The following is a 25,750-nucleotide window of genomic DNA, read 5'->3' as shown; positions in this document are numbered from 1 at the left end:
CTTCTTCTTCATAAACAATACCGGGGCTCCCCAAGGTGAACTACCGGGATGAATGAAACCTAACTCCCGAAGCTCATCCAACTGCTCCTGTAGTTCCCTCAACTCCAACGGTGCCATCTGGTAGGGGCCCTTCGAGATTGGCGCGGTACAAATCAATCTGGAACTCCACTTGCCGACGCGGCAGTAAACCCGATATCTCCTGAAACACATCCGGTACTCATAAACTAGCAGCTACTCAATACTCTCTGCCACAGGAATCCTCAATGACCGAGGCCAAGAAACTAGATAATGGCTCTTCTCTGGGCTCGGCGATTGGAACACTGGCAAGCCTGGAATGTGAAACGTAACCTTCCTCGCGGCACGATCCTAAGACGACACCATACTCGTAAGCCGACCCATACCAGAATCACATCAAAACCTGACATCGGCATCACGAACAGATCGGCAGGAAGGAATATCTCGCCTACTAACACCGGGCAAGAAAGACAGCGACGGGTCAACATAATAGACTTCTCCATGGGAGTCGAAACGGTCAAAGTCTCAGACATGGACTCCGATGGAATACCGGTCAATCGACAAAACTGCTCATCCATAAAAGAATGGGAGGCACCAGAATCAAATAAAACATGAGCAATGCAGGAAGAGACAAGAAGAATACCCTCGACAACTCCACCGGTCGATGACTGCGGGTCCTGGCCTGGCACCTGCTGCGCAGAATAAAAGCGGCCCTAAGCTGGTAGGGGAAGCAACCCGGAAGACTGAGGGTCCTGAGTCTTTGCCTGATGGGCTATAATACACACTGGACCGAGGGATCGAGCATATGGATATCCCCTCTGCTGGTGCTGCGGCTGCTGCTCTTCGCCGCTGTCGCTGCCTGACGGCCTCTGCTGTTGAGGAGGAGCCCTAGGAGCGGATGGTGGAAGCTGAGCTCTCTGCTGCTGCTGAGGAGGACGAGGAGGAGGCAACTGCGGTGGCCTCTGCTGCTGAATGGGGAGAGGGCAATCACGCCTCCGATGTCCGACCTGTCCACAGCCGAAGCATACACCAGAAAAGGGCCGGAAGATGAAGCGGCTGGCGGTGCTGATGATGATGAAGAAGCTACTAACTGAACCGCGGGTTGCCGAAATCCTGATCTGCCCCTCCTCCTCTGCTGACGGAGCTGCCTGGAGCTGCTGGCTGGTGCCCTCCTCTTCCGATCTCCACCGAAACTCTGCTCTCTCGACCTCTGGGTCATAGCCCAGTCCTCCTCATAAACCAGTGCCCGATGAACGACCTGGTCAAACGTCTCTAAACAATGCCCTACCACACGACTGCGAAGGGCAGGACGTAAACCAGTCACAAAATGACGAGCCCTCATCTTCTCATTGCTGGTGAGATGAGGAGCAAATCTAGATAAGGCCAAGAAACGGGCCTCATACTGAGATACGGTCATATCACCCTGTACTAGGGTCTCAAACTCGATCGCCCGTTGGATCTGAACCTACTCAGGGAAGAACTTCTGGTCGAAACGGACCACGAACTCCTCCCAAGTTTTGGGAATCTCACCCATGGGCATCCTACGCACCCAGTATGCTCAAGTAATATTTTCGGTGTCCACACATGCGGCCATCCACAAATGTCCCTGTGGAGGCAAGGCCCTGATGAAGCAAGGGCAGTATCCTCATGAAATGCGATGCCAATGCATGAGTCGCACACATAGATCATGCACAAGTTTCAGGCACTCAATGTGTAAAAGGGGAGAAACTCCATCCCTGAATGACCACTATACAATGCAATCAATTCATACAGATGATGCATATGGGTTGCAACGATGTAAGTGTGCTACCTAAGGAATATGAAATCGTCTGTCCCAAGGAGGGTCAAGATCTAGGCACATCGACAGGTATTCTAAGAAGAAGAGAAGTCCTCTAGTGGGAGCCCAGTACTTTGGGATGACCCACAAACTAAGAGAGTCAAAATCCTAAGGAGGAACAGTCCTAGCCAGGCCTAAGGTGGGCCTTTAACCACCTATAAGGGCCTCTATGGGCCTACCTTAGGGCCACCAAGGAGGACATCTAACCTTAACTGGGTCCCAAAAGGTAGCCTACTACATATGCAAAGAAAGGTCCAAGGCACAATCAACCCATGGCCTAGTGGGCCATACACTAAGCCCAAAAACAAAGGCAACCTGGTGGGCCCTTAAGCAAGGTTAGGGCCCAACCATAAGGGTCATAGGTTCATTCATTGTGGTGGGCCTAATGGGCAGCCCATTATCCCAACATATGGGAAATTCTTAAATTTTTAACACATGTAAGTTGGGCCTCACATCTCGGCCCAAGTATGGATTTATAGTGGGAAAACAAGGGCCCAACTACTTGAGTATTTGGCCCATAAGGCCCATTACAATGACATGCTAAATATAGGACCCAAGGGTTCAATGGGCCTATCAAAAGTTTCAGCCCAACCAAGGTTATAAGGCTCATACTTAACTAAGAGACTAGCCCAAGAAGAATCCTATTTGGGATGGGCCTTTAATCATACACTAATTAAGCCCAAAAAAAATAAAATTAAGATGATAAGATACTGACATAAATCCTCCTCAAATCTAGTGGGCCATATTGCCCCAAAGAACATCTATAGGCAACAGTTATTGGGCTCAATGCCAAATTCCAGCCCACCCAAATTTCTGGGTTGGTTGGAGTTCAGCATTAGAAGTATTTCTTAGTATAATTAATTCTGGATAGCTCACACACATTACTGTGGGCCCCACCAGATGAGAGAGGATATACAATACATATATGAAATGGGCCAGACTGTTAGAATGCAAGCCTAGCAGTAGCCTAAGGCAGGGATGTCCCATGTGTAGGCAGCCCTATGGGCCTGGGGTATCTGGCCTAAAAATCCACCTAATGTGTTCTAATTAAATAAAAAGGGGGCAATTATGATCAATCCCCTAAGGAACCTACATGGATGGGTGGTGGGACATTCAACACATCAAGGTGGGCCCACGAAGCAGGCTAGATGCCCCAGCCTGGGCGTCCCTGCCTAGCAGACCACTTCCAGCCATACCACGGGCAACTCAAATGTATTTTGGGTCTAAAATTTTACAGAGTGATACTTCCATAGGTAACCCACACCCCCACAAAATTTTAAGGTTTTTAGACACTTAGAAATATTTTAATTTATTTAAATAAAATAGACTGTCCAGAAAATCGGACTGACCTGGACGTCCCAACGTGGTGGGCCAGTCCGGCCCTTGCCACGGTGTACACAGAGGTCCATTGGCCCTGAAATTTGGTAAGTGGGTCTTATAATGGGTGGAACATATCTCTACAAAATTTCAGAATTTTTAGACATATATAAATATTTTAATTTATTTAAAGAAATCAATCTGTCCTAAAAATTGGACTGATCTGGGCACCGTATTGTAATGGGCCAGTCCAGCCACCGCCATGGTGTGTACAGGTGTCCATTGGCCCAAAAATTTTGTAGGTGGGTCTTAACATAAGGGAACCACCTATCTGCAAAATTTTATGATTTTTGGATACTCATAAATATTTTAATTAAATTAGGAATTTCAATCTGTCGAGGAAGAGATGTTGCTGTCCATGCATTATTTACCCAATAAGGTGGGCCCAACCTTCATCCAAGAGGGGGAAAATAGAGGTTTAGTATTTTCTTCATAAAATAAAGTAAGGTGGGGTCCATAAAAGTGGCCCATCCTCTAGAGAAACCAAGCTGAAGTGTATGTTTTCCCTCCATACATGTGGGTTGGACAGCCCAACAAGGTGGACCGCCCACCCCTATGGGCCTCCTTTTTGGGTACCATATCATGGACCATCTGAGGTATGACCCATCACACCTCATGGTGGGGTCCACACCTTCTCATTACACCCCATACTTACAAAGAAAATAATGACAATCATGATCCAAAAATCCATGCCAAAGATTGAACATGACAATCCATGCAACAGTCCAGGTTTTTGGACAGCAATACATGGCTGGACACATCAGCCTATATCTCAATAATCTCAGCCATAAAAAGGTTGTGTGGCCTTCCTCAGTGGGCCCCACATAAGTCCAGATCACATACTAGAACTAGGACACTTGCATGCATTGATTAAGGTGTCCGATGATCATGGAGTTAGGTGATAAGAGCATCCTACCTTGCTGGATTTTTATTTTTACTTATTTTGGGACATCCAAGGCCCACTATAAATGGGCCACACACACACTATCATCCATACATCAGAGAAGGGAGAAGAAGGAAATAGAGTAATCCGGCCATGGGGGTAGGGCCCCGCCACTAGTGGGCCCTCCCAAGAGTGAATCATACCCATACAACTACATTGATTGTACATGCAACATAAAATCACTACATGCATGATATATAATTGCTATGGATGGTTGGAATGCCATCCCAACATGATCCTTAGGGTCTAGATGACCTTAAGATGGAGTGGATCATTAAATACATCATGATGGGGTCCATGGAGAATGGCCCCATCATGGATCATGACATGCATGTAGGATGGGCCAAAGGACCACATCCATGGGATCAAATGGGATCCCCACCATGGATTGGTGGGTCCCATATGATCCATCTAGAAAGAAAAATAAGATCAAAGGGTAAAAAAGAAAATCAACAATTATAATCACCCACCTTGAATCTTCAAGCTACCACCAACACTAGGTACTCCAAGCTCCAAGCTTAAAGGTTCAATGGTCAAGATGAGTTTGTGGTGGCTAGATGGAGGAAGAAAGGAAGGGGAAGTTGCTGGAAATTGGGAGAGGGAGGGCTGAAAATTCTACCATGGAAGAAGAAAATGAGAGAATGAAGGAGGAGAGAGAGGAAGGGAAGGTTGTAGGAGAGTCATCATTGCTCTCCCTCCTTGGTTAGAGAAAGAAATCATGACCTATGGTGATACAAATAATGCTTGCTAGGGTAGGTTAGGTGTGGGTAGTGTTTAGGATGGGTAGTGTTTATTCCATGGGAATTGTAGTGTGTGTGGGTGGTGTGCATGGGAACTTGTGCCTGAGAGTGGTCCATATGCTTTTGTACAAAAAGTGGGCCACATGATGAAATGCTCACAACTTTTGATCTATAAATCGGATGAATGCACAAGATGCGTCGCTGGAATCGCAACGACGATACGAACGAGATAGCATAGGTCTCGGGCCGATCCGAGTCGGGTCAAAGTGACCAGACTCAAGGATGACCGCAAACGCTACCTAAAGGTCGCGGGTTGCCGAAATTTAACCGGTAGGACCGCGGGACCAAAAAGAACAAAATGCATACTCACACACACACATGCACACAAGCGAACTCGGGTCGGGTCTCACAACCTGAGATTTATATCCCTTTCATTTTTAATATTTGGCCCTAATATAATTTATAAAAATGGATGGACAGCATGGATGAAACACATACATCATGGTGGGACCCATAGAGCACCAACCAACATCCAAAAATGATTACTCGCCTCGATCATATTTCGTATGAGAAAGATATTGGGCAAATAAGATTGATCAACAATTTGAGTGAATTTTGATTTAAACTTCTGAAGTTATTTACTTTTCATGTTTGGACTGATCAGATTGTCCAAAAACAGTTAAAGGTTGTTCATAATATCAAAAATATATAAATGAATAGAAAACACAAACATCAGCTTGATCCAAAACATCTATAGCCGCCAAGAAATTTTAAATGGTAGAGGTTCAATCACACTATTTCCTGTGGTGTGGTCAACTTGAGCTTTGGATATGCTTCCTGTTTGTTCTTTAGACCTCAAATTATCTGTTAACATGGATGAATGGAGTGGATAAAATAAATAAATAACGGTGAACCCCACAGAGTTTACTCTGATAAAGGTAACGAGTAATTCACTTAAATGTAGTGGAGAAAGGTTTCCTTAAAACATTCATAATCATATATTGGGCCTGCCTAAATGTGATTCACATATCCAACCCACTCATTATGTGTGTCCCACTTGGATGAGGGGTCAGACCAAGTTTCAACCGCATCCAAAACTCATGTGGGCCCCACCAAGTGCTTTTATATTTTTTAGGATGTCTTCACATAGTTTTAAATGGTATGGCCCACTCGAGTTTCGTTTACCGATGATTTTTGAGATATCTCATAACTATAAATGGGACACATCAAATCCACGATGTTGATGTTCGACACACATCATGATGAGGCCCACAAAACTTACTAACATCAATTCTTAGGTTCTCACAAGGTCAGTTATAAGTTGGGTCACAATTTTAACCAGAATATTTGGCCCATTTTACATGTCTAGTTCATTCACTCTATTTTACTAATTAATTCTCAATTTGACTAGTTACTCACCTCAATCAGGCTACATATATATATATGAGAAAGATATTGGGCATACAAGATTGACCAACAATTTCAGTGAAATTTGATTTAAACATCTGAAGTTATTTACTCTTCAATTTGAACTGATTACATTGTCCAAAAACGATTAAAGGTTCAATTAGTGGATGTGCCTAATAATTTAGTAATTTTATTTTTCACAAATAAATTTAACAATTTTTTTTTTCAAAATGTATATATTTTTTTACTCTTTTAACTAAATATCATTTTTATTATAAATAAATTTAACATTTTTTTTTTACAAAATTTAGTTTCCTTTTTTAAAAATATATATATTTTTTACAATTTATCAATTTTTTCACAATTTTGTTTAATTTTTTAAAATTTATTTTTCAAAATATCATTTTTTAAATCTCACTTTTGTTATATAACTTTTTAATTTTTCTTGTCAAAATACAAAATCTGATTGGTGGACTTGGTATGATTGGATGGATGTCTGTCGTCTTTTTTTTTTCTTTTTTTCCTTTGAGATTCCATTTGGCTTAAACTATATTTCAATTCCTTTTTAATTAACAAGCAGCTTAAACTATATCTAAGCTGTGCAAGTTTACATCTCATTGCTTTGGAGACGAGTTAATAGCCGAAAAATGATAACATGAGAATGGCCTATACTAATGTATGCATTTGGTACCAATTCTTAATGTTGGCAACACCTGGCATACCTGTACCTCTCCAAAGGTCACATTGATTGGATGATCTTAACTGTCTGAAATTGCCGTTGGATTAATTTGGACCATTTTCTTTTTAACTATCCTGAGGAACATTGAGTTGTACTATTCGTTTTTTAAACATCTATATGCTTCAATCTCCTTTGGTCTGCACTTGTGTTGAAGGGCACATCTATTATGTTGGGTAGAACACTTATTTTAATATCACAATGATTGGATAATCTCAACCATCTGATATTACCGTTGAATTTAGACTATTTTCTTTTTTACCAAGGTATTGAGGAACTTTGATTTGCACTCCTCTTTCTTAAACGTGTATAATTTTTTTTAACCTCGAGTTAACACTCTTCTTCTTCTTCTTTTTCTTTTTTCTTTTCACGTTTACATGTTTTAATCCCACCCTGTGTATTGTAGGCCACATTCATTCAATTTGGTATAGATCCTTTTTTTTATTCAATTTTTCTTGTCAAAATACAAAATCTAGTTTTCTTTTTTAAAAAATATATTTTTTTACATTTTTTCAATTTTTTCACAATTTTGTTTAATTTCTTCTTTTTTTTTCAAAATATCATTTTTTAATCTTACTTTTGTTATATAACTTTTTAATTTTTGTTGTCAAAATACAAAATCTAGTTTTCTTTTTTTTAAAAAAATATATTTTTTTTTACGATTTGTCAATTTTTTCACAATTTCGTTTAATTTTTTAAATTTTCTTTTTCAAAATATCATTTTTTTATCGAAATCTTGTTATATAACTTTTTAATTTTTCTTTTCAAAATACAAAATCTAGTTTTCTTTTTTAATATATATATATATATATATATATATATATAGAGAGAGAGAGAGAGAGAGAGAGAGAGAGAGTCATGCTCCCCTGCGCACCTACGCACATGCGCACCTTTGCACACGTGACATGGGTGTCTAATCTGAACGGTCCATGTGATGCGGAATCCCATGAAACCTCATGTGACAAATTTTCACCCTGATCTAAAATTCTGGTGGGCCATAGCAAAGAGAAATGCAAATCAAGGGAGGAAACTATTTGTATTTTTCATGGGCCAACAAAGTTTTAGATCAAAGTAAAACTTGGGCCCGAGGGGTTTCACAAGGTGCTGCTTCACATGAACGGTTCAGATTTTGGATCCACATCACGTAGGATGAGTTCTCCAAAAAGTTCGTACGTAGTACGTACGAACTGGTTCGCGGATTTTTAGTGTATATATATATATATATATATATATATATATATATATATATATATATATATATATATATAGAATTTATAATTTGTCAATTTTTTCATAATTTTGTTTAATTTTTTAAATTTTCTTTTTCAAAATATCATTTTTTCAATATCACTTTTGTTATATAACCTTTTAATTTTTCTTGTCAAAATACAAAATCTAGTTTTCTTTTTTAAAATATATATATTTTTACAATTTGTCAATTTTTTCACAATTTTGTTTAATTTTTTAAATTCTCTTTTTCAAAATATCATTTTTTAAATATCATTTTTGTTATATAACTTTTTAATTTTTCTTTTCAAAATACAAAATCTAGTTTTCTTTTTAAAAATATATATATATATTTTTACAATTTGTCAATTTGTTCACAATTTTGTTTAATTTTTAAAATTTTCTTTTTCAAAATATCATTTTTTAAATATCACTTTTGTTATACAACTTTTTAATTTTTCTTTTCAAAATATAAAATCTAGTTTTCTTTTTTTTTTAAATATATTTTTTTACAATTTGACAATTTTTTTACAATTTTGTTTAATTTTTAAATTTTTCTTTTTCAAAATATCATTTTCTTGTCGAATTTTTTTTTTCAAAATTATCAACTTTATTAAAAGTTCTTAATTTTTATTTCAAAATCTAAATTTTTTTCTTAAACATTGTTAGTTATTTTTCTAAGCTTTTTAACTTTTTTTTTTTTTTTCAAAATTCATAATTTTTTTTGTTTTTAATGTTTGACTTGAGCATTAGTCTAATGCAGACGGTCTTTGACAGTCTCAAATAACCACAATAAGACGGCTAAGGACTGTCTCTAATAGAGACAGTCATTGACAGTCTCAAATGGGGACTACTAAGGACCGTCCCTAATGCAGGTTATTTTTGACTGCGTTACAAAACTAGTAAAAGACGGCCGTTGACCGTCTATAATTGAGACGGTCCATGACAGTCTCAGATTACCAATACAAGACGGTCAATGACCGTCTCTAATAGAGACGGTCCTTGACAGTCTCAAACAGAGACAGCTAGGAACCGTCCCTAATACAGACTATTTTTGACAGTCTCAAATTACAGGAAAAGACGGCCAACGACCGTCTCTAATTGAGATGGTCCTTGACAGTCTCAAATTACCAGTAAGAGATGGCCAATGACCGTCTCTAATAGAGACGGTCTTTGACCGTCTCAAATTCCGGCATATAAGACGTTCAGGGACCGTCTCTCATTCCAGACGGTCAATGGCCGTCTTTTATCTGCAGTTAACGACGGTTTTCGACTGTCTTAAATGATTTGTGGACGTTCAAATTTTCAAGACAATAATAAAGACGGTCAAGGGCCGTCTAAAAGTTTAGAGACGGTTTACGGCCGTCTCTAAAGCGTCTTTAAACCAAGCAATTTTAGAGACGGTCCAGAACCGTCTCTAAATCCGTCATTTTTTTCCATTTTTCACGTAGTGTGAAGCCTAAGCCATTTTTTAACTCCGCCAATGCAACTCCTTGCATTGCCGGTCCCAAGCCCGGGTAAAGGAGGAGGGAGAAGGGCTTTAGAATGAATAGTCAACTATGAAGGAGATCCTGAAAATGCAGTATCTCTGGTTTTATGGTTTTACTTGTACATTCCTGTATTGATTACTCAAGCATGACGGTTATGCGTATTCTTTCAGGTGGATGTTGCATGTGGGAGGGTTGGAGCTGCATATTTCAGATTCAAGCATCCGGTACGTCCCTTGTCAAGAATGCACATGTGTAATTCATTAAACAACACATTATGTGATATCGTGTGCATGATATCTGTGTTGTAATTTTCCTTATGTATTTTGCTTAAAATCTATGTTTATGCATGATTCTCATGCATTGACATGGATTTGGGCCAAAAAAGATCGAAATGAAAAATTTGAGAAAACAGGATAAATTTTCTTTTATAAAGTAAGTATTTGGGGCCAAGGGGTTATGTATTTGCTCCATTAAATTTGCTCGAAATTAATGACGCAGACCCGGAGGTGCGTCGGATCTATCCGGATGAGCAGGGGTCCCTGGAAGGTGGGAACCGCTGTTATAACCATGATGAAGCTGTCAATTTCCTATGGACAACATTGAAGGGGCCTGATCATTTGGACAGGCCGTGTTTATGTATTTGCTCGAAATTAATGGAGCAGTCCCGGATATGCGTCGGAGCTATTTGGATGAGCGGGGGTTCCTGGAAGGAGGGAACCGTTATTATGACCATGATGCTGTACATTTTTTATGGACAGCATTGGAAGGGCCTGGCCATTTGTACCTGATGGCCGTGTTTATATTTGTATTTGCAGGGACCATACCCTTAACCTAAACCAAAACCTATATCCTAAATCCTAAACCCGAACACATTCTCAAATCTTATAACCTATAACCTAAACCTAAAACCTATGACCTAAACCAAAACCTATAGTCTAAACCAAAACCAAAACCTATAGCCTAAACCCGAACCCATTCTCAAATCTAAAAACCTATAACCTAAACCTAAACCTTAACCTAAACCGTTTACCTATAACCTAAACCTAAACCAAAACCAAAACCTATAACCTAAACCCGAACCTATTATCAAATCCCAAAACCTATAACCAAAACCTATAACCTAAACCCGAACCCGTTCTCAAATCCCTAAACCTTAACCTATAACCTAACCTAAACCTATACTTATAACATAAAACTATTCCCAAATCCCAAAACCTATAACCTAAACCTAACCTTTCCCTAAACCTATAAGCTAAACTCAATTCTCTAAACCTAAACCTACACCTAATCCTAATCTCAACTCCCTAACCTAAACTTGAAAACCCAAACTTAAACCCAATCCCGAACCTGAACCCAATTTCCTAAACCTAAACCATAACCCATTCTCAAATCAAAAAACCTATAACCTAAACCAAAACCAAAACCAAAACTTATAACCTAAACCCGAACCCATTTTCAAATCCCAAAACCTATAACCTAAACCAAAACCAAAACCTATAACCTAAACCCGAACCCATTCTCAAATCCCAAAACCTTTAACCTAAACCTAAACCTAAACCTAAACCTTAACCTAAACCTATAACCTATAACCTAAATCAAAACCAAAACCTAAACCTAAAACCAATACCTATAACCTAAATCAAAATCTATTACCTTTCCCTAAACCTATAACCTATAACCTAAATCAAAACCAAAACCAAAACCTATAACCTATAACCTAAATCAAAACATATAACCAAAACCTATATCCTAAACCCAAAGACATTCTCAAATCCTATAACCTATAACCTAAACCTAACCTTTCCCTAAACCTATAACCTAAACTCAATTCCCTAAACCTAAACCATAGACCTAAACCTAAACCTATAGCCTAAATAAAAATTCCTAAACCTTAACCTATAACCTAACCTAAACGTATACTTATAACCTAAAACTATTCCCAAATCCCAAAACCTATAACTTAAACCTAACCTTTCCCTAAACCTATAACCTAAACTCAATTTCCTAAAGCTAAACCTACACCTAATTCTAATGTTAACTCCCTAACCTAAACCTAAACCTAAACTTGAAAACCCAAACTTAAACCCAATCCCGAACCTGAACCCGATTTCCTAAACCTAAACCATAACCCATTCTCAAATCCAAAAACCTATAATCTAAACTTAAACCAAAACCAAAACTTATAACCTAAACCCGAACCCATTCTCAAATCCCAAACCTATAACCTAAACCAAAACCAAAACCTATAACCTAAACCCGAACCCATTCTCAAATCCCAAAACCTATAACCTAAACCTAAACCTTAACCTAAACCTATAACCTATCACCAAAACCTATAACCTATAACCTAAACCCGAACCCATTCTCAAATCCCAAAACCTATAACCTAAACCTAAACTTAAACCTAAACCTTAATCTAAACCTATAACCTATAACCTAAATCAAAACCTATTACCTTTCCCTAAACCTTAACCTAAACCTATAACCTATAACCTAAATCAAAACCAAAACCACAACCTAAAACCTAAACCTATAGACTATAACCTAAATCAAAACATATAACTTAAACCAAAACAAAAACCTATATCCTAAACCCGAACCCATTCTCAAATCCTATAACCTAAACCTAAATCTAAACCTAAACCTAAAACCTATAACCTAAACCAAAACCTATAACCTAAACCAAAGCTAAAACCTATAGCCTAAACCGAATCCATTCTCAAATAAAAAAACCTATAACCTAAACCTAAACCTTAACCTAAACCGTTAACCTATAACTTAAATCAAAACCTATAACCTAAACCAAAACCAAAACCTATAACCTAAACCCAAACCCATTATCAAATCCCAAAACCTATAACCAAAACCAAAACCAAAACCTATAACCTAAACCCGAACCCATTCTCAAGTCCCTAAACCTAAAACCTAAACCTAAACCTATAACCTAAACTCAAATCCCTAAACCTAAACCTAAACCTAATCTATAACCTAAACTCAAATCCCCAAACCTTAACTTACAACCTAACCTAAACCTATACTTATAACCTAAAACTATTCTCAAATCCCAAAACCTATAACTGAAAAGGCCAAGCTATATGTCCTAGAGGGGGGGTGAATAGGACAATGCCAAATAAAAACTTATAACAGCGGAATAATAAAGAAAATGATAGCCAAATTAAATAATAATGCAGGAAAGAAAAACAACCTCAAAATTCAGATCTTGAGAGGTTGATACAAACGTTATTCTAAGGACAACCTTACACCAAAAACAGAGTTTATGGTAGGACAACCTTATTTCTAGAAAGGTCTTTGTATCAAGTCTCAAATCGAAGAGGAATACAAAAACAAATATGAACTGAATTGAAATAACTTGTAATTAAAGATGTATTGTTCTAGCCATACACCATAAAAATGGCAGGGCAACCTTGCTGGAACAACTTTCAAAATGAAATTGAAAATCAAGCTTATAAAGGAATAGCAGAAAGTAAATTCTAAGCTATTACAACATTCTCACAAAGCTTGAAATAATTACAACATTCACCACCATACATACATCCCACAAAAAGAATAAAAATTAGAAGAATAAATCAATCAACCACAACTCAAAGGATTTATAGTGGTTCGCCTGTGTGTTCACCAACTGTTATCCAACAGCCACACAAAAAGCTACTCCACTCCTAATATCCTCACACAGGGGATATTAGCGTTCACTAAAGATAGGTTTTCCCAGGTTCACCCAAAACCCTTACAATTGTGTCTTTGTATGTGGGCTTACACAATTAAAAAACCCCCACTTCTGAGTTTTCCTGGCTTTCCTCAGATAACCAATATAACAAGATTTTTCTGGCAAATCTTGAAAGAAACCAAAATAATAGAAAGGAATTTACAATATGTAAAATACCTGAATATCTTCTTCGTTGTAGCAGCCCGGTAGAACCAAATCAAAGTAGATGATTGAATGTCCAAGTTCAATGTCCAATACTCGATTACAATGGTTCTAGTTCTAATAGATTTTAAATTAAACCAAACAGGGCCTTAATTGATTTTGATTCCAAAGAAAGGGAATAACAATTCCTCTTTTCAAATCAGATTGGAATAGCAGAAACAAAATCAATTAAAATAAAGCTAAGGAAAGAAGATATTAAATAAGCACACTTAGCTTAAATGGAGCACAAAATTATCTCTCAAGTTCGACGAAGATTGGCTTGAATACTATAATTAAATCGATGATTTCTTCCGAGATTCGCACTATTTATAGGTGAGAAGATCGTGTGATCTAGAGTGCTCTTCGACTAGTCTAAGCCATATATTTGAAAGATTAGGCGGGATAAACCGTTCTACGATCGGTCGTAGCCCTCCTACGATCGGTCGTAGGTCACCTACGAAGTCGTAGGTTTCCTTCGTCGTAGTCCCAATATCTTTGGACTTCGAGTCGTAGATTCTACGACCTCAAGATGCTAAACACTCTAACCTACGAACAGATTCCTGATTAGTCAAGGCTATGATTTTATCCTAATTTGTAACAAACTTACATCGAGGATTTTCTTAACTGTCAAGCAAGTCTAGACTAGTCAAGCAGGACTAAGAAAACCAATCACATGAAAAATAACATTCGGCTTATGTATCCTAAATGACCTACTTCTAAGGTCATCCTATGGTCAAACAAACCTCAATCATGAAGTATGGACATTGAAACAAGAGACCATGAAGAATGAGCCTTGAAGTCTTGATGTAGACTAAACCTTGAAGTAGCTCAATCATGAAAGTGGCTTGAGTTTCAGCTTGAGTCTTGAGTTCAGCTTGAGTCTTGTGAGCAGTTCTTGCATTCAAGAGTCTTGTCTTGTGATCAGTTCTTTCATTCAAGATCTTGAGTCTTGTACTTGAGAGCGTTGCTTGATGTGAGCTTAGCTTATACATGTATGTTGATCCTTGAGAGAGCTTCACTTATGCAAGTTATATATAACAGAGTATAATAGTGATTTTGGCACTACAAATTTGACAACAAACAGGGATATAAACTATAGCACTTACAATAACCTAAACCTAACCTTTCCCTAAACCTATAACCTAAACTCAATTCCCTAAACCTAAACCTAGACCTAAACATAAACCTATAGCCTAAACTCAAATCCCTAAACCTTAACCTATAACCTAACTTAAACCCATACTTATAACCTAAAACTACTCCCAAATCCCAAAACCTATAATCTAAACCTAACCTTTCCCTAAACCTATAACCTAAACTCAATTCCCTAAAGCTAAACCTACACATAATCCTAATCTCAACTCCCTAACCTAAACCTAAACCTAAACTTGAAAATCCAAACTTAAACCCAATCCCGAACCTAAACCCGATTTCCTAAACCTAAACCATAACCCATTTTCAAATCCAAAAACCTATAACCTAAACCTAAACCTAAACCAAAACTTATAACCTAAACCCAAACCCATTCTCAAATCCCAAAACCTATAACCTAAACCAAAACCAAAACCTATAACCTAAACCTGAATCCATTCTCAAATCCCAAAACCTATAACCTAAACCTAAACCTTAACCTAAACCTATAACCTATCACTAAAACCTATAACCTATAACCTATAACCAAAACCTATAACCTAAACCCAAACCCATTCTCAAATCCCAAAACCTATAACCTAAACCTAAACTTAAACCAAAACCTTAACCTAAACCTACAACCTATAACCTAAATCAAAACCAAAACCAAAACCTAAAACCTAAACCTATAACCTATAACTTAAATCAAAACCTATTACCTTTCCCTAAACCTATAACCTAAACCTTAACCTTAACCTAAACCTATAACCTATAACCTAAATCAAAACTAAAACCTAAACCTAAACCTATAACGTATAATGTCACGCCCCAAACTCGGAGACCGGGCTCACAAAATTCCCGATCGCCGAATCCGGCGCCGACAGCCTCCGTAGAACCCCATTCTCGGCTCCCAGCGCCCATTCGCCAGGTTCCGATCCTGGGATGCTACAAGGAGGATTTTGTACATCAGTTTGATTCGTAATAAGCATAACCAAAGGCATAACCCACAAACAACAACCAAAAACTCCATCACATTTCCACTATAATAAAAAACTTTCCAAGTACAATGAGCATAAGGGAAATACAATGAAGATAGACCAAAACTCCAAAAGAAGATCAGCCACGCGTCCAAGCCTCAGCGCTGCAACGTCACCTGCACGGTGCATAAGCTTATAGAAAGCTTAGAGGGTGGTGAAAGTGTATGCTCAAGGTGATAATGTAGTCATGCAGTATCAGAGTAATGCGGAACATGCTGATGAATGCTAAGAATCCCATTAGCCGTACCAAGGCCATGCGGTGCAAAGAATGATGTCGGCCATACCAAGGCCATGCAATGCAAAGTCAAGCATACAAATCCTCATCTAAGTCCACATGTCAATACGGCTCAAATCTGAAATATCACCGGGGTCTAGTACACTCCAAGCCAGATTGCCGCCCCATCGCGCGTAATAAGGTGAGTGGAAAAGACCTCACTATCCGCCTACCAATATCAGGCTCGGCTCGTCAATAGCGGACTCATTCCTCGAGTGGTCAAACTCGGCCTAGCATTGCCCCCTACCTGTAGGTAAGGCCGCACCCCCTTCCAACCGACCACGACACGGTGGAAAACGCGGCCTCCATCGGCACTCGGCGCTCATGCATCCACTCGGTCCCAGACGTTGGAGCAACCTCCGGTACCATAAGGGTTTAGGGACTTTCACCTGGGATATCTATCGCACCCCATGTAGACAAGATTTTCTATCCAATCCCGCCAACCACGATGCGTCCGTGGAGGCTATGGCCCCGATGTCGCTAGGGCGTAACAATATCACACAATGTAAATGCATGAATCACACTATCCACTCATACAGAGGAATCCTGCGCGTATCGTGCGCTCATGTAGGGCAACACTGCCTATCCCATAAACAATCCGCCCAAAGGCATATGCTATGATCTCCTTTCTCATATCAAGCATACGTATGATGCATATGATCATGAATCATGAAATTAAACATGCTATATAGGATGGATGATGTACATAACGAAGGTGGGCCTAGACGGCCTACACATAACACGCACGAGCCTAACAATGGGCCTTAGGGAATGTCATAATGCGGACATTTAACCACACTATACTTGCAATGTGGACGTCAAACCACCATTGCTCCCAAGGCATAGCCCTGACGTAAACATCATTACATAAATCATGCTGGGATCGTACATTGCAATGGACCTTAGGCACGTCCCATTAGGCCTTAAATACGTCAAATGGGCCATATCATATGGGCCTTGTATTCATCAAGTGGGCCACATCACTGGGCCGCACCAATGGGCCTTATGTGCATTGCAATGGACTATAAACTGTGGGCTTTAGAACGTATCAAATGGGCCTAATCTTATGGGCCTTATGTGTATCAAATGGGCCACACCAATGGGCCCCAAATGTACATCAAATGGGCCTCAACCCATAGGCCCCAATATGTCTTAATGGGCCTTAAACCATGGGCCCTTAATACCTCAAATGGGCCTTGACCCATGGGCCCATAATACATCAAAGTGGGCCTCAATCATGGGCCATAAGTACTGAGGTGGGCCTCAATCACGGGCCTAAAAAAAATATACATATAATATAGTATATAATAAATATATAGTATATAATATATATATACATAATACATATAATATTATATGAAATATAATATTTTATATATATATATATATATATATATATATATATATATAAACACACACACACACGCACACATCACAGTGGGCCCACACACTCATCACAGTGGGCCCACCTTTGATCACACACATCACAGTGGCTGTGGCTCCACGTCCACCGTCCGGGCGGACGGTGGGAATGAACACATACATCAATGTGGGCTCCATGTGGGGCCCACCATAGTGTTTATATCCCATCCAGGACCGTTGATAAGGTCCAGTGCCTAGATGAAGGGTGAAAATAAATTTCACCGTGATCCAAAACTTCTGGACCCACAAAGGGTTTCAAAGGTAAATGTTCAATTCCACTGCTTTCACACGGTGTGGGCCACCCGAGTCTTGGATCAGGCTGTTTTGAGATGGGCCCACTTCAGAGAGTGGGCCATGAACGGGTTAGATGACATGTAAACATCAACGTGGGGCCACGGCTGCAGCCGTGGGCCTCACCTAGCTCGACACGAGCCTTTTTTTTTTTTTTTGATTTCTGTTTTTTGATGGGTTTTGCAGGTGGGGTCCATATCCAAGCCATCCACTCCATCCAATGGCCTTCCATGGCCCTAGACAAGTTAAACGAGCCCAATATTGGACCTGTTTCGATGCATAAAACCAATAGGGAAAGTTTTAATGGTAAAGACCATCATTTGCTACGGTATGGCCCGCCTGAAAGTCTGATGGATCCCATCTTTCAGGTCAACGGCTAAAAAGAGCTTGGGAAGGGAGTGGATGGTGTGGATTTAATACATGCATCAAGGTGGAGCCTACACAAGTGGGCCATCCCCAAACCAAGCAAATTCCCCTTTTTTTTTTTTTTTACCGTTTCCATGAAACGTCCAGCGTCCCTGGACGCTGGACTCTCTCCAAATATACTAGAGGTGGGCCTTGCTTATGTGGGCCACCTCATGGAGGATGGTGTGTATACTACACACAAGGTGGGCCCCACTCGTAGGTGAGTTGGATGGAATACATACCCTATGGTGGGGTCCATTCAAGTGGGCCACACATAACCTCATAAAAATAAAAATAAAAATAAAAATAAAACAATTAAAAATAAAAAGGGAGAGAGATAGAGAGTGAGACCGTGTGATGGAGGGACCCCGGCACTATGGGCCCTCCCTTGCACCAAATCATACATCAAGTGGGTCCCATTTTATGTGGCCCATTAAAAATTAAATCCAACGGTGGAGATCCCTTCTCCACCAAATTAAACGGTCTAGACGACCCTAAACATACAAGAAAATAAACATCATGATGGGGTCCATGGAGAATGGCCCCATCATGGAATGATCATGATGATCCAAGTGGGCCATCGGCCACACCTTAGGGTCCAAAGCGAGATCCAAACCATTGATCGGTTGGCCTCACTTGGCCCATCTTAAAAACATCAAAACTATCCTATCCAAACACCCACCGCTTGATCTTCTTGCTCCCTTGGCTTCCTTAGCTCCTTGTACTACCCTTTGATGGAGGAAGATGGGAAATGGATGGTTGAGATGAGAGATGAAGGGGTGGGAAAGGTGGACCTCACATATGAAGTTTTCTCACCATGGGGGACTCATGGTGCTCTCTCTTGGATTTGGATTTTTTTTTGAAAAAAAGAATAAGAGAGATAGTTGTAAAGGGAGGGAGAGAGAGAGAAAGAGATGGGTGATGGAGTGATGGGGGATGGTTTGGGTTGAAATTTGTGAAAAGGTGTATGGTTGTTGTTGAAATTTGGAAAAGAGGAGTGGTGAGGTGGAAAGAATGGTGGACTTTTGTAAAAGGTGGTGATGGGTTGTTGTACTTGAGGTATGGGATGCTTTAATGGTTGATTGATGGGACTAATTGTAGAGATTCCCTCGAAATCCGCAACGCGCGGTGTTTCTTCGGAATAAACGCTGATCGGCATCTTCTTGCCTGGGTCTCGCAGCCGCGACGACGCGGTCGCTATGATATAACTTTCGGACCAAGCCGACGTCGGTGCGCGGGACCTGGCTTAGGATCGTGCGCAAATACCGAATACGGTGCGAAGGTTGCCGGAATTTGACCGGAAGGACCGCGGAAGCTAACGGAACAGTACGGATTAGGACACGGGTCTTACATATAACATAAATCAAAACCTATTACCTTCCCCTAAACCTTAACCTAAACCTATAACCTATAACCTAAATCAAAACCAAAACCAAAACCTAAAACCTAAACCTATAACCTATAACTTAAATCAAAACATATAACCAAAACCAAAACCAAAACCTATATCCTAAACCCGAACACAGTCTCAAATCTTATAACCTATAACCTAAACCTAAAACCTATAACCTAAACCAAAACCTATAACCTCAACCAAAACCAAAACCTATAGCCTAAACCCGAACCCATTCTCAAATTCAAAAAACCTATAACCTAAACCTAAACCTTAACATAAACCGTTAACCTATAACCTAAATCAAAACCTATAACCTAAACCAAAACTAAAACCTTAACATAAACCGTTAACCTATAACCTAAATCAAAACCTATAACCAAAACCTATAACCTATAACCTAAACCCAAACCCATTATCAAATCCCAAAACCTATAACTTAAACCAAAACCAAAACCTATAACCTAAACCCGAACCCATTCTTAAATCCCAAAACCCAAACGTAAACCTAAACCTAAACCTAAAACCTAAACCTAAACCTATAACCTAAACTCAAATCCCTAAACCTAGACCTAAACCTAAACCTATAGCCTAAACTCAAATCCCTAAACCTTAACCTATAACCTAATCTAAATCTATACTTATAACCTAAAACTATTCCCAAATCTCAAAACCTATAACTTAAACCTAACCTTTCCCTAAACCTATAACCTAAACTTAATTCCCTAAAGCTAAACCTACACCTAATCCTAATCTCAACTCCCTAACCTAAACCTAAACCTAAACTTGAAAACCCAAACTTAAACCCAATGCCGAACCTGAACCCGATTTCCTAAACCTAAACCATAACCCATTCTCAAATCCAAAAACCTATAACTTAAACCTAAACCAAAACCAAAACTTATAACCTATACCCAAACCCATTCTCAAATACCAAAACCTATAACCTAAACCAAAACCAAAACCTATAACCTAAACCCGAATCCATTCTCAAATCCCAAAACCTATAACCTAAACCTAAACCTTAATCTAAACCTATAACTTATAACCTAAACCAAAACCTATAACCAAAACCAAAACCAAAACATATAACCTAAGCCCGAACCCATTCTCAAATCCCAAAACCTATAACCTAAACCTAAACCTTAACCTAAACCTATAACTTATCACTAAAACCTATAACCTATAACCTATAACCAAAACCTATAACCTAAACCCGAACCCATTCTCAAATCCCAAAACTTATAACCTAAACCTAAACTTAAACCTAAACCTTAACCTAAACCTATAACCTATAACCTAAATCAAAACCAAAACCAAAACCTAAAACCTAAACCTATAACCTATAACTTAAATCAAAACCTATTACCTAAACCTTAACCTAAACCTAAACCTTAACCTAAACCTATAACCTATAACCTAAATCAAAACTAAAACCTAAACCTAAACCTATAACTTATAACATAAATCAAAACCTATTACCTTTTCCTAAACCTTAACCTAAACCTATAACCTATAACCTAAATCAAAACCAAAATCAAAACCTAAAACTTAAACCTATAACCTAAATCAAAACATATAACCAAAACCAAAACCAAAACCTATATCCTAAACCCGAACACAGTCTCAAATCCTATAACCTATAACCTATAACCTAAACCAAAACCTATAACCTAAACTAAAACTAAAACCTATAGCCTAAACCCGAACCCATTCTCAAATCCAAAAAACCTATAACCTAAACTGTTAACCTATAACCTAAATCAAAACCTATAACCTAAACCAAAACCAAAACCTATAACCTATAACCTAAACCTGAACCCATTATCAAATCCCAAAACCTATAACTTAATCCAAAACCAAAACCTATAACCTAAACCCGAACCCACTCTCAAATCCCAAAACCCAAACCGAAACCTAAACCTAAACCTATAACCTAAACTCAAATCCCTAAACCTAGACCTAAACCTAAACCTATAGCCTAAACTCAAAACCCTAAACCTTAACCTATAACCTAACCTAAACCTATACTTATAACCTAAAACTATTCCCAAATACCAAAACATATAACCTAAACCTAACCTTTCCCTAAACCTATAACCTAAACTCAATTCCCTAAAGCTAAACCTATACCTAATCCTAATCTCAACTCCCTAACCTAAACCTAAACCTAAACTTGAAAACCCAAACTTAAACCCAATCCCGAACCTGAACCCGATTTCCTAAACCTAAACCATAACCCATTCTCAAATCCAAAAACCTATAACCTAAACCTAAACCAAAATCAAAACTTATAACCTAAACCCAAACCCATTTTCAAATCTCAAAACCTATAACCTAAACCAAAACCAAAACCTATAACCTAAACCCGAACCCATTCTCAAATCCCAAAACCTATAACCTAAACCTAAACCTTAACCTAAACCTATAACCTATCACCTAAACCAAAACCTATAACCAAAACCAAAACCAAAACCTATAACCTAAGCCCGAACCCATTCTCAAATCCCAAAACCTATAACCTAAACCAAAACGTATAACCTAAACCAAAACTAAAACCTATAACCTAAACTTGAACTCATTCTCAAATCCCAAAACCTATAACCTAAACCTAAACCTTAACATAAACCTATAACCTATAACCTAAATCAAAACCAATAACCTAAACCAAAAGCAAAACCTATAACCTAAAACCGAACCCATTCCCAAATCCCAAAACCTATAACTTAAACCAAAACCAAAACCTATAACCTAAACCCGAACCTATTCTCAAATCCCAAAACCTAAACCTATAACCTATCACCTAAACCGAAACCTATAACCTAAACCAAAACCAAAACCTATAACCTAAGCCCGAACCCATTCTCAAATCCCAAAACCTATAACCTAAACCTAAACCTTAACCTAAACCTATAACCTATCACCAAAACCTATAACCTATAACCTATAACCAAAACCTATAACCTAAATCCGAACCCATTCTCAAATCCCAAAACCTATAACCTAAACCTAAACTTAAACCTAAACCTTAACCTAAACCTATAACCTATAACCTAAATCAAAACCAAAACCAAAACGTAAAACCTAAACCTATAACCTATAACCTAAATCAAAACCTATTACCTTTCCCTAAACCTATAACCAAAACCTTAACCTAAACCTAAACGTTAACCTAAACCTATAACCTATAACCTAAATCAAAACTAAAATCTAAACCTAAATCTATAACCTATAACATAAATCAAAACCTATTACCTTTCCCTAAACCTTAACCTAAACCTATAACCTATAACCTAAATCAAAACCAAAACCAAAACCTAAAACCTAAACCTATAACCTAAATCAAAACATATAACCCAAACCAAAACCAAAACCTATATCCTAAACCCGAACACAGTCTCAAATCCTATAACCTATAACCTAAACCTAAAACTTATAACCTAAACCAAAACTTATAACCTAAACCAAAACCAAAACCTATAGCCTAAACCCGAACCCATTCTCAAATCCAAAAAACCTATAACTTAAACCTAAACCTTAACCTAAACCGTTAACTTATAACCTAAATCAAAACCTATAACCTAAACCAAAACCAAAACCTATAACCTATAACCTAAACCCGAACCCATTATCAAATCCCAAAACCTATAACCTAAACCGAAACCAAAACCTATAACCTAAACCCGAACCCATTCTCAAATTCCAAAACCCAAACCTAAACCTAAACCTAAACCTAAAACCTAAACCTAAACCTATAACCTAAACTCAAATCCCTAAACCTAGACCTAAACGTAAACCTATGGCCTAAACTCAAATCCCTAAACCTTAACCTAGAACCTAACCTAAACCTATACTTATAACCTAAAACTATTCCCAAATACCAAAACCTATAACCTAAACCTAACCTTTCCCTAAACCTATAACCTAAACTCAATTCCCTAAAGCTAAACCTACACCTAATCCTAATCTCAACTCCCTAACCTAAACCTAAACCTAAACTTGAAAACCCAAACTTAAACCCAATCCCGAACCTGAACCCGATTTCCTAAACCTAAACCATAACCCATTCTCAAATCCAAAAACCTATAGCCTAAACATAAACCAAAACCAAAACTTATAACCTAAACCCAAACCCATTCTCAAATCTCAAAACCTATAACCTAAACCAAAACCAAAACCTATAACCTAAATCCGAACCCATTCTCAAATCCCAAAACTTATAACCTAAACCTAAACCTTAACTTAAACCTATAACCTATCACTTAAACCAAAACCTATAACCTAAACCAAAACCAAAACCTATAACCTAAGCCTGAACCCATTCTCAAATCCCAAAACCTATAACCTATAACCTAAACCAAAACCAAAACCTATAACCTAAACTTGAACTCATTCTCAAATCCCAAAACCTATAACATAAACCTAAACCTTAACATAAACCTATAATCTATAACCTAAATCAAAACCTATAACCTAAACCAAAAGCAAAACCTATAACCTAAACCCGAACCCATTCTCAAATCCCAAAACCTATAACCTAAACCAAAACCAAAACCTATAACCTAAACCCGAACCCATTCTTAAATCCCAAAACCTATAACCTAAACCTAAACCGTAACCTAATCCTATAACCTAAATTCAAATCCCTAAACCTTAACCTATAACCTAACCTAAACCTATACTTATAACCTAAAACTATTCCCAAATTCCAAAACCTATAACCTAAACCTAACCTCTGCCTAAACCTATAACCTAAACTCAATTCTCTAAACCTAAACCTACACCTAATCCTAATCTCAACTCCCTAACCTAAACCTAAACCTAAACTTGAAAACCCAAACTTAAACTCAATCCCGAACCTGAACCCGATTTACTAAACCTAAACCATAACCCATTCTCAATTCCCTAAAGCTATAACCTATTACCTAAACTTAAACCTAAACTTAAACCTAACCTAAACTTATAACCTTTCCCTAAACCTTTAACTTAAACCTAAACTTAAAACCTAAATGTATTCTCAAATCCTTAAACCCAAACCTACACCTAATCCTAATCTCAACTCCTTAACCTAAACCTAAACTTGAAAATCTAAACCTAAACCCGATCCCGAACCCGAAGCCGATTTCCTAAACCTAAACCTTAACCTATAATCAAATTCCCAAAAGCTATAACCTATAACCTAAACCTAAACCTATAACCTAAACCTAAACCAAAACCTATAACCTAAACCGTAACCTATAACCTAAACTTAATTATAACCTATAGCCTAACCTTAACCTAAACCTAAACCAAAACCTATAACATATGGTGAGACCATTTCTTTTGTGTCAATTTCATTCCTCTTTAAGTTTTTTTTAATTCATTAAGAAAAAAAAAAGTGGTTATACATGATGCACTTCTTTCACAGTCTTTCTTTTCCCCAATGGGCATTCTAATTTATGAATGACATGACTGTTTGTAGGATGATGGAATATACAAAGCTGTTGAAATTTCAGGGTGAAGTCGAGCACATTTCTCTAATGAAGCCAAAGATTTGTATTTTCAGCATTATTGTAATTGTAACTGTAATTGATTGTAATTGTAATTGATTGAATGAAGGATTGTAATTGTAATTGATTAAATGAAGGATTGTATTTGAATAAATGAATGATGTAATTGATTGAATGAAGGATTGTAATTAAGTGAATGAATGATTGTAATTGAATGAATGAATGATTATACAGGTGGTAATTGAATAAACAAAGGATTTAATTTTTCAGTGTACAATATAGCTACAGATATTGACCGTAGCCACTAATCAGACAGGTGTAGCCTTTTCAATCTTGGCATATTGCTACGGACTTTCAGTTACAAATAATATCCGTAGCTGTTTGAAGTTTCCGCTACAGATATAATTACTACGGATTATATCTGTAGCAGTTTAACCTATAGCTACAGATTAAATCCGTAGCCATAGGTTCCAGACCTATTGTTACGGCACCTACGACGACGGTCGTGTTACGGACTAGCTACGGACTAAAACCGTAGCCATAGGTCTATAGCTACGGATTTTATCCGTAGCCTTTACCTATTTTTTTGATAGTGTACAAATGCTGTACCT

General features: G+C 38.1%; 1 protein-coding gene across 1 annotated transcript in view; it reads left to right on the top strand.

Annotated features, from left to right (window-relative positions):
- LOC131225909 (uncharacterized) overlaps positions 1-25,269 on the top strand; it is a 50,471-nt gene extending 25,202 nt beyond the window's left edge. Inside the window, exons 3-4 of the mRNA XM_058221519.1 lie at positions 9,943-9,996; positions 25,112-25,269. Coding sequence (XP_058077502.1) covers positions 9,943-9,996; positions 25,112-25,238 — 181 coding nt within the window. The 3' untranslated portion in view covers positions 25,239-25,269. The remainder of the gene's footprint in view (positions 1-9,942; positions 9,997-25,111) is intronic.
- Positions 25,270-25,750: the final 481 nt, after the last annotated feature.

Source organism: Magnolia sinica, chromosome 14 (genome assembly GCF_029962835.1).
Source record: "Magnolia sinica isolate HGM2019 chromosome 14, MsV1, whole genome shotgun sequence".
NCBI classification, from domain to species: domain Eukaryota; kingdom Viridiplantae; phylum Streptophyta; class Magnoliopsida; order Magnoliales; family Magnoliaceae; genus Magnolia; species Magnolia sinica.
Note: the sequence above shows the minus strand (reverse complement) of the source record. Positions and strands in the feature narration are given on the sequence as shown.